The 16,190-nt window shown below is 39.7% G+C and overlaps 1 protein-coding gene across 2 annotated transcripts; it reads right to left on the bottom strand.

Annotated features, from left to right (window-relative positions):
• Positions 1 to 16: 16 nt before the first annotated feature.
• Positions 17 to 15,031, bottom strand: ric8b (RIC8 guanine nucleotide exchange factor B). Of its 2 annotated transcripts, none has more exons than XM_028585192.1 (10): positions 14,751 to 15,031; positions 14,270 to 14,317; positions 13,541 to 14,173; positions 9,230 to 9,324; positions 7,618 to 7,768; positions 7,297 to 7,392; positions 4,920 to 5,064; positions 4,554 to 4,698; positions 4,318 to 4,437; positions 17 to 2,454 (listed from the first exon to the last, which is right to left on the bottom strand). In XM_028585192.1, the coding sequence occupies exons 1-10, from the start codon at positions 14,832 to 14,834 to the stop codon at positions 2,349 to 2,351; spliced, it is 1,623 nt and encodes a 540-aa protein (XP_028440993.1). In that variant the 5' UTR covers positions 14,835 to 15,031; the 3' UTR covers positions 17 to 2,348. The 2 variants fall into 2 exon arrangements, with proteins under 2 accessions (XP_028440993.1, XP_028440992.1); XM_028585191.1 differs by having other exon boundaries at positions 7,297 to 7,395.
• Between the last annotated feature and the right edge of the window lie 1,159 nt (positions 15,032 to 16,190).

Below are 16,190 nucleotides of genomic sequence, written 5' to 3' on the forward strand. Positions count from 1 at the left end.
TCAAAAACAACAACTATTCTTATTCTCCAGTTTATTAACGTTTCAGTGGAAGCCTCACTACATAAAATAAGTGTGGTACTATTTACAGTATATAAAGAAAGTGCAAAAAGAACAAAATTACCATATTTCCAGATGGAGACGTGATCTACATGCAATTTTGATTTATCCAACTAGGATTGTGTAAGGAAAACAAAGGCATTTACACAGGTGCACACGAGGGAAAAAAACAGTGATACAGATGCATGACAAATTTAAAGGGACAAACTTGAAGAAAGAAGTGGAAGAACATAACAAATGACCACTGAACGGTTTGATGATGCATGAACGTTTAGTGAAACTTGTGCTCTGGCCTTTTGCAGTCACCAGACCTCTTTGAGAAGGAGCACTAAAGTTGTCCTAGTGGCTTGTGTTGGCCCAACACGTCACTGAGACACGTCATGTTGGTTTACCCTTTAATTTGTGACCCATCTGTATACCTGACCTTTCATGGCTTTCCAAGCTTAAAAAATGAAATTCACAAGAAATTCAAGAAGGCAACTCAAAGTTAAGTCTTTTGTGCCTGTGTGAGGCCAACTAATTTAGATATTTCTTTTATTCTACTTATCCGAGTTATTGTGTGAGTAGGCAGTAGTGGTGATAGGTTAAAAGTGTGTACATGATTATTCACTATAAAACAAGTCACTGATTACTGTAATAATGACATGTTCTCTGGTTAAAGCAATATTCTGTTTCTCTGGATTGTAATTAGCAATTTGTTTGTTTTAATACAACAAATGTATCCAAAGCACGGTTTCAGTTAGTTCGGGAGCCAAATCTACCAACCATGACTTATTTCAGAACTGGCAGCTTTTACATTTAATCAAATTGTACCAACACAAAGAAATATTCAGTTCATACAGACGGTAAACTTGTAAATTTTGATTTGTATAAAATTAGCAAAAATGTCAATCTAGAAAAAGCCCCCACATCACTCAGAACTGATTTAACATCAAAAGTAAAATGGATTAGAAAACAATCATTGCAGTTTACACATTTCTTTGTCAATAGTCCACTACAGGCAGAAAAAGTCTGTTTACTGTCCACCTCACAATTATGTTGCATCTCTCCATTTAAAGTCTTCATTTTAAATTTAAAGAAGTATTTTTGTTCAAAAAAAACTTTTCAGTGACAACAGTAAACCAACAAGTCCTGAATTCAGAAGGTTTCATTGGCGAGTAACTGGTGTGCAACATTCATGATAATTCCACAACCAAACAGACTCACTGTGAGCTACAGGTTAAATCTATCCACACAGACAGTGCCTGATTTCTGAATATGCATCAATCCTGTGGTCCATACTGGACAGGCCTCGTGATTTTAAACCAACAACTGGGTTCATTGTTAACAGTTTTCAATGATTTCACGTTTAAATGTGTGTGTATAATGTGCACTTGAATCATCTAGAAATACAGAGTGGACAAAATTATGTATCATTATGTAGCAGAAAAAAAGTAAAAAAAACAAAAGCACAGGTGAAGGAATGATTATTCAGACCCAATGACACTTAACAAATCATAACAAAAGAGCTTTCAGTGAGATACACATGATCCAGCAAAGAATTATATTACCTATATTTTTTTCTCAACTCGGAGTGGTAAAATAGACGAGGAAGGTGCAACAGTAACCCTTGGAGGCCTCCTATGCATTACGATGCCACTGCAGTCTTTCTGCCACACATCAAGTCCATTTCCACTTTGGAGAAAGTCTTACTGCTGCGACAGGGCCTCTAGAGTTTCCTGGGACATGAGGAGCTGTGTCCCAGTTCAGGTCTGGATCACTAGACTGAATGTCATAATGGACATATTATATATTGCTTAAACTAAACCTATCAAACTTACAGATAAATGGAAGTTATATGGATAAATTGACCATTAATCTGATGATTTGTAACACTTAGACATTGAAACTTGTAATGATCACTCCGTTATTACAAAGCCAGTTATCACTATTTAAACTTTGTCAATTTAGAGCGACTTCCTGGTGATACGACTTAAAAACCGCATCCTAAATCCCAGCATTAGTTTGGGTTTCTGTGAAAGCAGCCTTGACTATAGATCCAAACATTGTAATATCTGCCAATTTAAGTTTAGGTTAATAGTGTGGATCATGTGTGGCTCTTTTGACTGACTTCTGCTACCTCTGCTTAGTGACAGTAGACTGGTTGGGCCAGCTTTTAGTGCCTCTGACGGACCAACCTTAATGGACACCTTCCTTTAAAAAGGATCCAGACCATGAAATGGAACACAGCTCCAGATGTGTTGGAACCAAGTAAGCTTAGCCTGGAAAATGTGGCCTAAATGTGCAGTGCACTAGTCGGAGTCTGATCCCGAGTCCTCGCGTGGATCACAGAGAGTTTCTTCAAGAGGTGCTAACGTCCCGTCAGGCCTGACCCCCATTGGCCGGATCACGTTCTGCCTGTGAACACAAAAAGAAAAAGATCAGAGATGCCCCCTTTCTGGATGGAGAGAGGTTAGATAGGGAGGTCAGTTGAAAACATATCAATTCTATTTCCAATGTAAACAAATCCTAACTGTGTTCAGGACCCTTTGTATCCACAGACAGTCTTAAGAGGTCTTTCACTTTTACATCTTTACTCTCTCATCCAGAACTCAAGGACCCTCACTCTACAACTCCCCTTCATGGACACTTGCCCCGGTGTGTTTGTGTCTCTCTCTCTCTCTCCCTCTCCCTCTCCTCCCCCTCCCCGGCTGCCCCTTCATCCTAATCCAATTATACCTGCACTGTGTGTCATCACTCCTGAGATGATTTATCAAAGAATTATCCACTAAAGACTTAAAAAAGGACCCATTTGCATTCATTTGTAAAGTGATTCAACAATAAATGGCCATGTAAGTCCTACTGATTCCTCCAATTAAATTTAACATATCCTGGAAAAACTACAGGTTAAGTTCTTTGACAGGAGATGGAGGAGACCTGTGGTGTGGTTACAAATTATATATATATATATATATATATATATATATATATATATATATATATATATATATATATATATATATATATATATATATATATATATATATATATATATATATATATATATATATCTATCTATCTATCTATCTATCTATCTATCTATCTCATCTTTTCAGTGATGATACCTGCAGAGGCACCATCAGCCACAGCCTTATATCACTGGTTAAAGTCAGAATGTAAAATGAGGACTAACACAATGACAAAACAAACAAAAACATGGGGGGATGGGGCAGAATATGTGCTAATTGGAGTACCAGTTAAGCAGTTAGAGGAGCAGGGGAGCAGATTCTTACAGGGCTCTGACCGATCTCCTTAGAGGCTGTACTGATGAAGCACCTCTCCGTCACCAACACATCTCCTTTACTGAGGAACAGAAGAAAGATGCATCCTCGGAAAGGAATCTTCCCCTTCTGGGCGCACGTGCCTCATTAAAGCTCAACCCCCTCTTTGGCTTAACAATTTTTATGTCTGTGGATTTATTCACCCGTGTCTCTTTCTCTTCATCCACATTCCACCCAAATTGCTTTGTTGTTAGTTGGGCCTCTGTCTCATCCACTCCCTGTCTGACTGGCTCCTCAGAATCACAAGAATAAAGTCAGGATACATGAGTTATCAAAAACCTGAATGCGGCACATAAAGGAACCAGGACCAACGGTGTCCGAATTAGGTGATAATTAACGGAGTGGTGGTAATGATGCTCCAGTTGCGTGCCGGCAGCTTCTATTTACTCCAGCTGAATGCTGCGGCGTGCTGAAAGTCTTGTCCTAATTGAAGCTGCAGCTAACGGCAAGAGATTCTTCCTTTGACAAATCGGTTGGCCAGGTGGCAAGCTCACGGTTACCTTTGTACAGACATTGTGCTTGACTAAGATTAGCCTCTGCTCACTAAGGAAAGGTCAACACAAATACATCAGGCTCTTTGCAGAGGAAACAATGAATAAGAATAATTTGAGCAGGAGAAGCAGCAGTTGTTCAAACTGAAAAAAGTTAATGATCTTAGTCGAGCCTTTGACAAATAATGAGTTGTGTTTCATTTGCAAAGACTTCTGTGGCATTGGTTGTCTATCACTATGTGTATTTTATAACAAATAAATACATTTTTCTGCAGATTAGGATCATGGCGGAGCCTAAAAATATCTAAATATGGGATGTCCTCCTGACGCTGACTTTGTTGTCGAAACATCCCTGGTTCAAGCCCTAACGGGGACCTTTGTTACATGTAAAATATAAAAATAATAATAATGATTTGCTCTTTGAGTCCTTTCTAGTTTAGTATATTTACCTTGACAACTTGTCAAACATATTGACAAGTTTCTGGGCTTCGTACTCCTTCTGCTCTTCAGTCATCTCTTCGATGGGGTTCGGCATCGGCTCCTCCACATGACCAGTGATGGGGTTGATGCTGGAACAAGCAGATGAGCAAGCTTAATGTACAGCTGCAACACATTCATACATTAATGCATACACATTAATATAATACATCAATGCTTTATTCTTAGACCTGTGCAGAGCACTCACAAGGGTTTAGCAGATTTGTATTCCTCTGTGTCTGAGTCTTCATCTTGGGAGTACTGAGTCTCTCCTCTCCCTCCTGCGAGGAGTCCTCGAGCCACCAGGAGTCCTGCTGCGTTTCCATATCCTGTGTACTTCAACAGGTTGTCCACTACAAGACAAGACCACAAATACTCAAGTTTGTGAAGTTACATATAAATGTTCATATGTGAGCATGAGCCGTGCTGTAGTTATATAATTCTGCAGCAGTAATGCATCTGTCAGTCACTTCATCACTTGCATCCAACTAAAGATGACATTCCTGCTCGCTCATTCTCATATTTTCTCATCTGGTGTGCCACCTGTTCCTCCCATGACCCGAACACTGCTCACCGCTTTCTTTGCAGAGGACAAAGAGAAACTCTGCAGCGCTCTGCTTCACACCCATGTCAACATGGGTCATAAGGCGGACCAACTTGTTTCTGGTGGTGGTGCCAATCTCTGGCCTGATCTTCACATCTTTCAGTGGGGGAAGTACCTGAAAATGCAGACATTATAAATGGTTCAGATTATTTTCAGATATATATACACATACACACACAATACTTTGCATTAAGCATGCATATATTTGTCCGCTCCTATGTTGATAAGAGCATTACAAAATTGAAAAATATCCCCAATTAAAGTACATTTAGAATAGATTTAAAAAAAAAAAACACGATTAAAATTATTTAATCGTGGGTTAACTATGGACAATCATGCGATTAATATGGATTAAATATTTTAATCAATTGACAGCTATATATATATATATATATATATATATAAGCTCGGAAACCCTTATCACTGGTAAATCAAATCTGGTTAAGATCCTGGTGAGGTTTCAGTACTTTACTTTAGCAGTGTAGATGCTGGCCTTGTCACATACTTTATTATTTTCTCTGTTTAAAAGGGGACCTATTATGTTTTCCCTTATTTTCTGTCATCGATATATAACATTACAATGTGAGATGGTTATATTAAACATGATCACAGCGTTAACATTTGCGCAATAATAAACATTATGTAAAGGTTATCCCTGTGAACAAAAACCTAATGCTTCAGACTGTTCTGAATACTCCAACTGGGCACATAACTGTAGTGTTTACATAGTCTATATCCTTGATGTTCCACTTAATAATAACAATAAGTCATAACAATAATAACTTATTTCACCAGTAAACTGCTGTTCAACGACAAAAACAGATGAGAAAAGGTTAGTTTACAATAACTTTAAATGCACCATGTGGTTTACCAGGTTCAAGTAAACGCAGCATTCAGTCTTGTCTTTGTTGTTTTTTTGAACAGCAGTGACCATAGTGCTAGTTTGTGTCTAAGCTGCAGACTTTTGTACATCCCAGTGTTGGAATCCTCTACAGTGAAATACAGTCCCACTACACCGTTTACGGGTCAGCGTTTTAACAGTGTTTAATCCAGCTACTAGCTAACAGTAAGCTAACGTTACCTGCTGCCAAGTGCAATGTTAGTGTTAACTAGCATGACATGCAGCGATGCTTCTGTTGCCTCTAATGTCTGTTTCGGAACATCAGAGAGCAGCGCAGGCATTCAAGTTACACCAAAATGAGGCACCGAAATCTGCGTTGCTATTCCGTCCGGTAGATACCGGTTGTTTAGGCACCGGTGCCGTACTAGCACCAGGGTTCGGTACCCAACCCCGGCTCAAAGCCCGCTATTCTCAGGTAACTCAACTGCTTTTAACATGCTCCGTTCACGGAAACAGAAAATTGTGAAAAGTGTCTTTTCACAGCAACATTCATAGAGATTTTTCAGCCTACTTTAAGTAACAGTGACAGTAAACATTTATTTCACTCATTATTATGGTTAAACTTAGCAATTAATCTGCGGTTAAGATGCATTCTGAACCGTGAGTGATAACCACGGATTAGTCTCGCTTTGCCAGACCATCCACAAGCTGCAGAGCGGAGGGGGGTCTGGCTACTCCACATAGCATTCTGGGATGAGAGAAAACGTGCTCTGGTTTATTGGCATTTTTTTAAACCAATCACAATCGTCATTCGCGGCGCTAAGCTCTGCATGGAACCGCTTTAAAATAGTTGTGTAAAAGAAAACTCAGATTGGACAGATAGTCTAGCTAGCTGTCTGAAATTATCATGCAGAGATCTGAGGAGCAGTTAACCATAGTCCTCATAAATCTACCGGAGTTTAAAATTCCAACACAAAGAAAACGGAAGGAAACAGAAAATACATGCATCCGGCAATATTTCATGTGGCACTGGAGCAATCCCGAAAGTGGCACATCAAGGATATAGACTAACCATGGATCAACTATGGTGCATTACACCACTAGTTGCCGATGTTAATTTCTTTACCCGATTTCGGATCAGATTCCCGCTCGAACATTAAATATTTAAACATAAATATTTTGGTTTGGAAGCTTTTATTGGTGAGTTTTCACGGTAGAAAGTGTCGCTACAGTCATTCCGTAGCTGTAATGACGGTGCAGGGATGCTGAGAGCACAGATGCGGAAGCCACCAGAATACTGACCAATCAGAGCAGAATGGGCTATTTCAGGAGGGGGGCTTAAAGAGACAGGTGATAAATTGGAGCGTTTCAGACAGAGAGTGAATACAGGTGTTTTTTGAACATTAAAGCCTGTAAACATGTTTTAATAGAAACCAAAAAAATACAATTATGAACATGAAAATGAGCATGATATGTCCTCTTTAAATTGGTTGGCAGCTACTGTACCTGAGCTTTGATATATCTGCGGATCTCCCTGTAGTGTCTAGATCCCTCAGTCAAAAGGCTGAGCACCGGAGTCAAACCCTCTTTGTAGTTGGAGCCCTGCTTGGAGTGACACAAACCACAAACACTTCACAAGCTGTGCAACAGTGGTTAGATTTTAAATCAGTGGTGCAAAGGGAATGAGAAATTGAATGGCATGCAGTGTCAGAATGTACTGGTATCACTGGCACTATACTGTAATATCTTCAATCATATTCTTAAATTGAATTTTCAGTGTGTAAACAGCCAGTTCTCTCTGTATTTTCTGCAGAACATAAACGTTACCTTGTCAATCCTTTTCTCCATGAAGTCTATTAACAGCTGGACAGCATCCATGTTTTTCCCACCATATATCTCTAGTCCTCCCTGTACAGGCACGTCGATTAACACGTCCAGGCAGGACACAGGCAGGTTATTCAGCAGGTTGATGGCATGGCTGGAGATTTAAAAAAAAAAAAAAAAAATCTCTTAATGACATAAAGTAGATCTTTACAAAATGCTTTATATTTAACAGTCAAGTAAAAAAGGGACACATATAATCAGCGGTTTTGGAAAATTTTGCTTGAGACAAGTTGTTCTAAAGTCAAGGATCCCTAATGGCAAATGACCAAATCAGCTCGTTTTTTATCTACATTACACAACTGATGCGGAACTGCCAGATGACCTTAGGGTGCAATATGGCTAACACAGGGTAAAAGGGCCTTGCTTTTTTTTTATTGTTATTTTTTGGGGATTTTTAGGCATTTATTGACAGGACAGCTGAAGAAATGAAAGGGGAGAGAGAGGGAATGACATGCAGCAAAGGGCCGCAGGTCGGAGTTGAGAGAAAATCTCAGTAATGTTGTGTGCTAGGGTGTAGTGTAATCTTGTAGTGTAAAGATGTTTGTGACTGGAGAGGAAACTCTGAAATATCTTATTTGCGTGATGCACACTGATTTTAAAGTTAGTTCTGATTTTTAAACACCTCAAACCTGCCTTCATGTAATTTTGCTTTCTATATAAAAAACAACTTTACCTGTTCACACTCCCATACTCCACTTAGACAAGTTTTGTCACATACTCACATTCAAACATGCGAGTATGGTCAATTGGCTAAACTCCCACAACCAGTTCAGCCTCTGACTTGACAGGTCAAGAGAAACATCAGTCTCTTTTATGCGTCACTGTTTAATTTGCAGTCTATGGCCACAGATTCTTGGCATTCCTGCATTAAATTACCCCAAGAAGACGATACTGCTGCAGTATTACAACAGCTAAGAGCATCAGGAAGATGAAACAACCAACTAGGCTCCAATGAGCAGTCTGCTATCAGACCGCGGCTTATCGGTCTTAATTTGTGGTGAGCTGCTCTCTCATTCACAGCTGCTTGCTTGATAATCAGTGTTTGTCCAGAGGTGTGCTTGTATTAGTTAGCTGAGTGGTAGGAGCACTTTGTCAGTCTGAGTGCTTTTCTATGCAAATCAGTTTCAAATGAAGTTTGACCAGTTTCACAGGTTAGAAAGTGCAGAGCGCCTTCATGTTCACGGTGTAGCTAACCAAAAGAGATTCAAATATTAAAAGGTCCTATATAATGCTCATTTTCAGGTTCATACTTGTACTTGGGGTTTCTACTAGAACATGTTTCCATGCTTTCAGGTTAAAAAAGACATTATTACATACTCAGATGGGGGGGCAGTATAATGAGCCTTCATGTGACACAAATGGGAACCACATCTAAATGGCTTGTTGACATTTTTTCTGATCTCGGCAGCCCACAAAAAACTGACTGGGTTGTCTTATTTCAGATTGTGGGTTGTTAGGCACTCCAGATACCCAAATGTATGTGCACAAGCACTGAAAAAGTTGAGGTTTTTTATAAAGTAATCCATTTAGGAGCAGTGAAGGACAGACTTCCCACCTGTGCACTTCCTCTGTTTTCTCCTCGGTCTCAGTCTTCAGCATCAACAGATGACGCAGGATGGCAGCGATGAGTCGGAACTGGTGGTCATCCTCCTATCAAATTAAGGATGTACCAAAACATGAATTCCAAGCAGAGTTTCATTGTTCAGAGGTAAAGCAAAACAATTGAGGTAGAAAAGGCAAAGGTTTAACTGCAAAAATAGCTGCCTTAAAATTCAACCAGTCTAAAGAGCAAAAGGAGGTGAGCTACAAGATAGAGTGGGGTTAAAGCTTTTAATCTAGATTCAAAAAAAGGGAGGATAAGGAAGCTTGAATTTCGACAGTGTCGAAGAGGAGAGCAGAATCTAACTTCAGAACTAAGAACTACATTTTGTGTCATTAGGACTTACACTGTGTCAGATGCAGCCTTTTGCGGTCATGTGTCCCCTTCAGTCCAAATTGCATAAAATGTAGCAAGACTGCCAGGTTTGCGAGTGATTTACAGAAATCAGTCACAACCAGATATAATACTTGACACATGGTCCAAAAGAATATGTACCAAATACTGTATAGTCCCATTTCATTCACAGGATAAGACGATACAATTTTTTGGCCTGTGTGTAGCCTATGAAAGAGAGACATTTTCTCACATTAAGAAAAGGGGCAAATAATAACATTATTAATGGATGAATTCTATTTAGGTTCTCCAGTTTCAGGGTTCTGGTACTGTTTATGCTGGCTCACCGTCATGACTTACATAAACACATCGTTAATGTTATTGGTAACACCTGTGCGTTTCCTACTATGACCAGTCAAAATGGCTGCAGTGAAAGAGGCCTATTCTGGATTGGATATTGGTGACAGATCTGATTTACATGTGAAGGAGTATTAATAACACTGTAGGTATTAATGTGAAAGTAAAAAAAAAAAAAAAAAAGAAGGGGAGGGCATTTTGGTGAGTGCAACCTGTTTAATCATGACTGTGATTTCCAATTAAGCGTGTATTTCATGAAGTGAAAACTATTGCAAAACCATTTTAATATGGACACATAAAAATAGGACTGCACAATTAATCTAATTTTAATCATGATCATGGCATCCCACGATCAAATTTGTGTGATCAAGCAATATTTAAAATGCGTCATTCCGTTCATAGAGCGCTCCTTATCAAAGTTTTTGCAAAGCCAATCTAGCGCTCCATAAACCACTGTCTGATCACGTGCCTCCATGAGCCAATCAGAGTTGTTCCCTGCACCGCGCAGCGTAGTTTTTAGATGTAGACAGTCACAGAGGACAGAGTAACGTGAGGAAAATTCCACAACAGGTAGCAGTCGGTCATCATAAGCCGGTCATACGGTGGCCGAGACGGTTCAACACAAATACAAAAGCCACACCACAAACACAAAAACTAAAACACAAATACAAAAGCTACAACACAAACGCAAAAGCCACAACACAAACGCAAAAGCTACAACACAAACGCAAAAGCCACAACACAAACGCAAAAGCTACAACATAAATACATAAGCTGGAAGCAGATGTGGTTGACAAACGGAGCCGGAGGAGGAAAGTTCTTGTTTGTTTGAGAAGTAAGTGAAACATGGTTCCTTGCTCATTATGATTACTGTCACAATGTGTTTGTCACAAATAAGCAGCATTGTTCAATATCTTTTTTTATTTTCATATGTACTCTGCTATTTAGGCTACGAAGCTACAGCTATAACGTTATCTAAATGGCGCCCAGCGTCTTTTACCCGCGAGTCCTACGTTTAAAGTCTATAGGCTAGTTTGTCACGTTTAGTGAAGCTGTTTAAATCACACAAATATTATATCCCACTGTTACATGCTTGTAACTTGTTAACCGTATATATCTGGTTAGCGATCAGATCCCAGTGGCAAATTCCTCGATACTGTTGGTTTGGAAAGTGTGTGTGTGTGTGTGTGTGTGTGTGTGTGTGTGTGTGTGTGTGTATGTGGTTATGTTTACTGTAAACAGATGTTTAAAGTGAATGCTAATTGTTTTACCTTCAATATGCTGCCTATTATAGTGTTAGGGGCGTTATATGTCCTACATACACACATACATGGGTTGGTCTGAATTAAATAAACCCAGAAATTTAAAAATGACCTTGCTTCATGCTTACTAATAAAAATAAATAGAATTCAGACTGTGGACTCCTGTGTTTACACTGTGTTTAAAGCCATATAAAAGGGTTTGTTCATAGACTGTATATTACCATTTGTACAGTCTATGGTTTTGTTGCATGTCCTTAGTCTTACCCCTACAAATAGGCACACACACACTTTCCTTTGTAGCCTAAATGGAGAGTACATACATGAAAATACAAAGATATTGAACAACATTGCTTATTTGTGACACTCACATAGCAACATTACGGTAATCCTAATTAGCAAGGAACCATATTTCAATTACTTCTCAAACATGCAAGAAATTCCCTCCTGCTCATACGCTGACTTCTGTTTTCACTCACTTTTGTTGTGGCTTTTGCATTTGTGTTGTAGCTTTTGCATTTGTGTGGTAGCTTTTGCATTTGCATTTGTGTTGTAGCTTTTGCATTTGTGTTGTAGCTTTTGCATTTGTGTGGTAGCTTTTGCATTTGCATTTGTGTTGTAGCTTTTGCGTTTGTGTTGCGGCTTTTGCGTTTGTGTTGCGGCTTTTGCGTTTGTGTTGTGGTGCGGCTTTTGCGTTTGTGTTGTGGCTTTTGCGTTTGTGTTGTGGATTTTGCGTTTGTGTTGTGGCTTTTGCGTTTGTGTTGAACCGTCTCGGCCACCGTACGGTCACGATGTTTACCAGTTTACCAGTAAACGCAACATTTTGTCCCATCCGTTTTGTTTTTCAGAAAACAGCGGTGACCAGTGCTAGTTTGTGTCGTTTAGCTCATAGCTTTAGCAGCAGACTGTTGGACATCCCGCTGTTGGAATCTTCTCTCGTGAAATACAGTCACACTACACCGGTTAGCGGTCAGCATTTTAGCCGTGTTTAATCCAGTTACTACTGTAGCTAACGGTAGGCTAATGTTAACCTGCTTCATAACGTGCTATTAGTAGTTGACTATCGTGACATGAAGCCATGTTTAAGTTGCTTTTAACACGGGTTTTGGAGCATCAGACATGTAATGAGCCACCGAAATCCGCATTGCTATTTCGTCCGGTATATACCGGGCACCACATGCGCCGTTAACGTGAACAGAAAATTGCATTGCCTGTATCTTTCACGGCAAACGTGCATGTGTGGAAAGCGGTCGCACAACAGCTGAAATGGCATACTCCTTCACAGTATCCTTCAATAAAGGAAGAGGAATGTAGCACAATATGGATGTAAAAGCAGTTATAATTAGCCTATGTGACAATAAAATTAGTTTTGGTTCAAATCAACAAATAATCGTGATAATTAATTGTGATCTAAATATTGATAAAAATAATTGTGATTATCATTTTGGCCATAATCGTGCAGCCTACATAAAAAGCTTGTATGAATTTGCTTTTACAGTTAATTTCTTTTGAAAAAGGGGGATCAGTGGTGGATAGACACTTGGGATTGACCAACTCTCAAAAGAACATTTTCAGATGTCATCGACAGAGAAGCACAGGTGTAACTTCTAACATTACCCATGGCTGCACCCTGAAACTCATAAGGACTCCCCCACACACCAGATACTGATTTCCTTACCAATTGTCTTGGCTGCCACACTGGTCACTGCTCATCACAAGTTACATGTTTGTTCCTGACAGTGTGTACTGTAAATTGACAGGTTATTTTTATATTCCTGATACAGTACAGCGTTTGAACTGTGCATGAACTGAATCTGGAAGTACATTGAATTGCGGTGCAGTTTAGTGTCCCAAATTGTTTTCCAAAAACTGAGTGTTCCAAATGATGAGGTTCTTATTTGAGACAGGTTAGGGTAGCACAGGTGGTTTAGCAGGTTCATAATTAATTAAGGACATTGTATGGGGAATTTGGGACACTAAACTGCACGTATACCTTAAATTGCAATGTTTTAATCAAGATACTCTGCATTTTATGTCACATTTGCACTGACAGTAAATCACTGAGATTTTGTCTTCCTCAGATAGAAGTAAAGAAGACGAATGGTTAGAGATTGATATAATCTGGCTGTTGTGGGAAGCAGATCTTTCTGGATAAGAACAGTCAAATCTGTAATTGAGCAAATGACCAAGCCAGAAAAAAGTAAGGCATACATGATCTGCTCTAAACCCCTGCATACATACTTAATAACTAGTCAGAGAACAAACCCAAATGACTAGCGTGCAACAGACTTGCAACACATAACCACTACACACTCACCTCACCACCAGCATCAGACAGTGTGAGGTTGAACAAGGCTTTGAGTGCCTCCATTGCTCTCTCATTGTCCTCTGCAGGCATGGGCAGGGCCTGTGGATCTGGACGGGCAGCTTCATAGGGACCAACCCAGCTCACATTCAGGGTGTGCTCCAGGAACTCTGTCAGTAGTCTCACAGCATGCCATTCTCTCCTCAAAATCCCTCTCACATCAGGTCTCAGTGCAGACAGCAGGAAGAGAAGGCGCAGTGTGAACAGACCCACCTCATGGTGCCATGTGCGGGACATTCCCAGGCTGGCACACAGGCCATTAGCCAGCTGCACGTCTACACTAACCTGCTGAGCCGCAGGACTGTTGTACACCACATTGCATAGGCACTTTAAGGCCTCCACCACCACCCTCTCCTCCTCATCCGACTGGGTGTCTTCCTGAGAGCTTTTCCGGTAGTTGTCATCTCCGTTTTCTCCAGCATTCAACCTCGCCATCTCCCCCAGGATTAGCATGCCCTCCTTAGTGGCAACAGGTGCGAGGACACGCTTGTCTCTGGACAGAATGCGGAGTGTCTCCAGACATGTCTTCTGACAGCTGGGCTGCACCTGCCTCCCAAGAACTGACAACACACCCTGACACAGCTTCTGCAATGACAGAGTGACAAAATTATAGATTATAACATAACTGGGCTACACTGGTAGTCTAATAACCAACTGCTCAGATAACTAGCTAGTACTTACACTCCGCAGGGTTTCTTCCTTTTGGTCAAAACTGAAGGTGCGACTGTTCTGAAACAGATAAGATGCTCATTGTGGACACCGAACAACTCAATCTGATATGCCACAGACACACATCAAACATGCCTTATTATAAATAAACCCCAGTCTCTTCCCAGAGACCTCCAATAAATAGCTAAAATATGCTTATATTGCTAGCTATATAACTACGTGCAGTAACATGGTTTGTGAGCAGGCAGCATTAGCATTATCAGCACTACGTTGGTGTTGTAAACAACGTATCAAGGTTCTGGTTGCCTTAATCACATTTTTGGCGTGATGTTTAACAGTGCAACATTAGATATAACAGGATGGTACAAACATTTTAGCTGAGTCGGCTCGTAATATGTTTCGCTAACTCGGAGCTAGCTATTTAGCTAGCTAGCTAACGTTAGCACCGCCGTTTGTTTTGGTTGACGTAAAAAGGAGCAGCGCTGCGACTTACCTCTAGATTGTACTGCCGCAGGAGTTTCTCGATTTCCTCTTCGTTGGCAGTTTCAAGTTGTGACAAGATAATATTTAAATCCATGGTGGATATCTGAAGATAAAGTAGTTAGCTAGCTTAGTTTAGACGTGACCAATGGGGGATTGTGCAGCTAGCTAGCTAGCTGGCAGGCTAGCTTAGTGAGAGAGTGTTAGGCAGGTCTGCTGCTGTCAACAGGGAAACTCCCCTGACTGTCTCCATCACCGGCTGTGCACTCCACTGGGGATCTTCAATGTAGTGCAAATGTACCATTTTCTTAATAAAATAAAATAAAAATAATTTGATTTGAATATGTATATAAACAGTCTGATGATTATACTGCATAATACATAAATAATAACATAACACAAATATCTTCAACTTTTACTAAGTCTGAATCAGAGCGTCGATTCCAGAACACGTTCCATAATAAATAGTATTATATACTCTTTGGTATTAGTAGGCTACTTAACGTTAGGTTTTGGGATTTTTTTGAAAATCATCGGATAAACAAAAGGAAAGGAGAATTCATAGTATGCAGGTTTAGCTTGTACACATGTCAGTTATATATGTTAAACATTAAGATTGAAAAGCATGTCTCATAAAATAAATAAATATTGCCCCACATTTTAATAAGACAAAAGTTTTGTTGTGTAAATTGTAAACAACATACCAATCTGAGAATGATATTTAATATGTCCTTTGTGGCTCATGTTATGGGATTTGAAAATGAAGGAGACAATTTAAAAGTCATTAATTCCATCACAGAATATTATAAACTGGCCTGTCAGATGTTAGGTTTACCACAGCCACTTTTGTTGTCAAAATATCTTTGTATTCAAACAGCTTTCCTATGTATTCTTCTTTGAAAGTCAGGACTGTTTTGCTTAGCTTGGTGTTATACTAAGTTAGTATTGCCTGTGAAACTGACTGTGGCCTATACAAAGCTATTTATTCATTAAAAAAAGGTTAACTTCCACATCTATGCTTATCTGAATAAAATAAATGTACCCATACAACTGGAATGTTACCAAAGGTGTTTTTGTACACAGTATGTGAGGAATCACATATCTTCTTAAATGGTTTATTGTTTTGTGGATTTAGAAAATGGATACATTTATTATATGTGACAGTGAGTGAGGCAGATGCTGCAGATCAATACACACACTGTTTGGCAGGTGTCATAGACTCAGACTTACTGGAGCCACTTACGTGACTCTGCAGAAAATATACCTCTTAATGACTTACTAGTGAATCATTGCCACTTTCCATGTTATTAGATGGGATCAGGATGTGCTGTCTCCAGTTGCCTTACAATAACAACCTCCGGGGTTTGACTTTGAACCTATTTGCATGTTTTCTCTTTTGTCCGTGTAATCTTCCTTCAACAATCCGAAGACATGCACATGGACCGGAGATGTT

This window comes from Perca flavescens, chromosome 8, assembly GCF_004354835.1.
Source record: "Perca flavescens isolate YP-PL-M2 chromosome 8, PFLA_1.0, whole genome shotgun sequence".
NCBI classification, from domain to species: Eukaryota; Metazoa; Chordata; class Actinopteri; order Perciformes; family Percidae; genus Perca; species Perca flavescens.

Coding starts and splice junctions, on each gene's coding strand:
- ric8b (XM_028585191.1), bottom strand. CDS start 14,834: ATGGATTTAAATATTATCTTGTCACAACTTGAAACTGCCAACGAAGAG. Junction 14,174..14,269: donor AGGAAGAAACCCTGCGGAGT/GTAAGTACTAGC, acceptor CTGTCATTGCAG/AAGCTGTGTCAGGGTGTGTT. Junction 4,438..4,553: donor TACAAATCTGCTAAACCCTT/GTGAGTGCTCTG, acceptor TGCTTGTTCCAG/CATCAACCCCATCACTGGTC.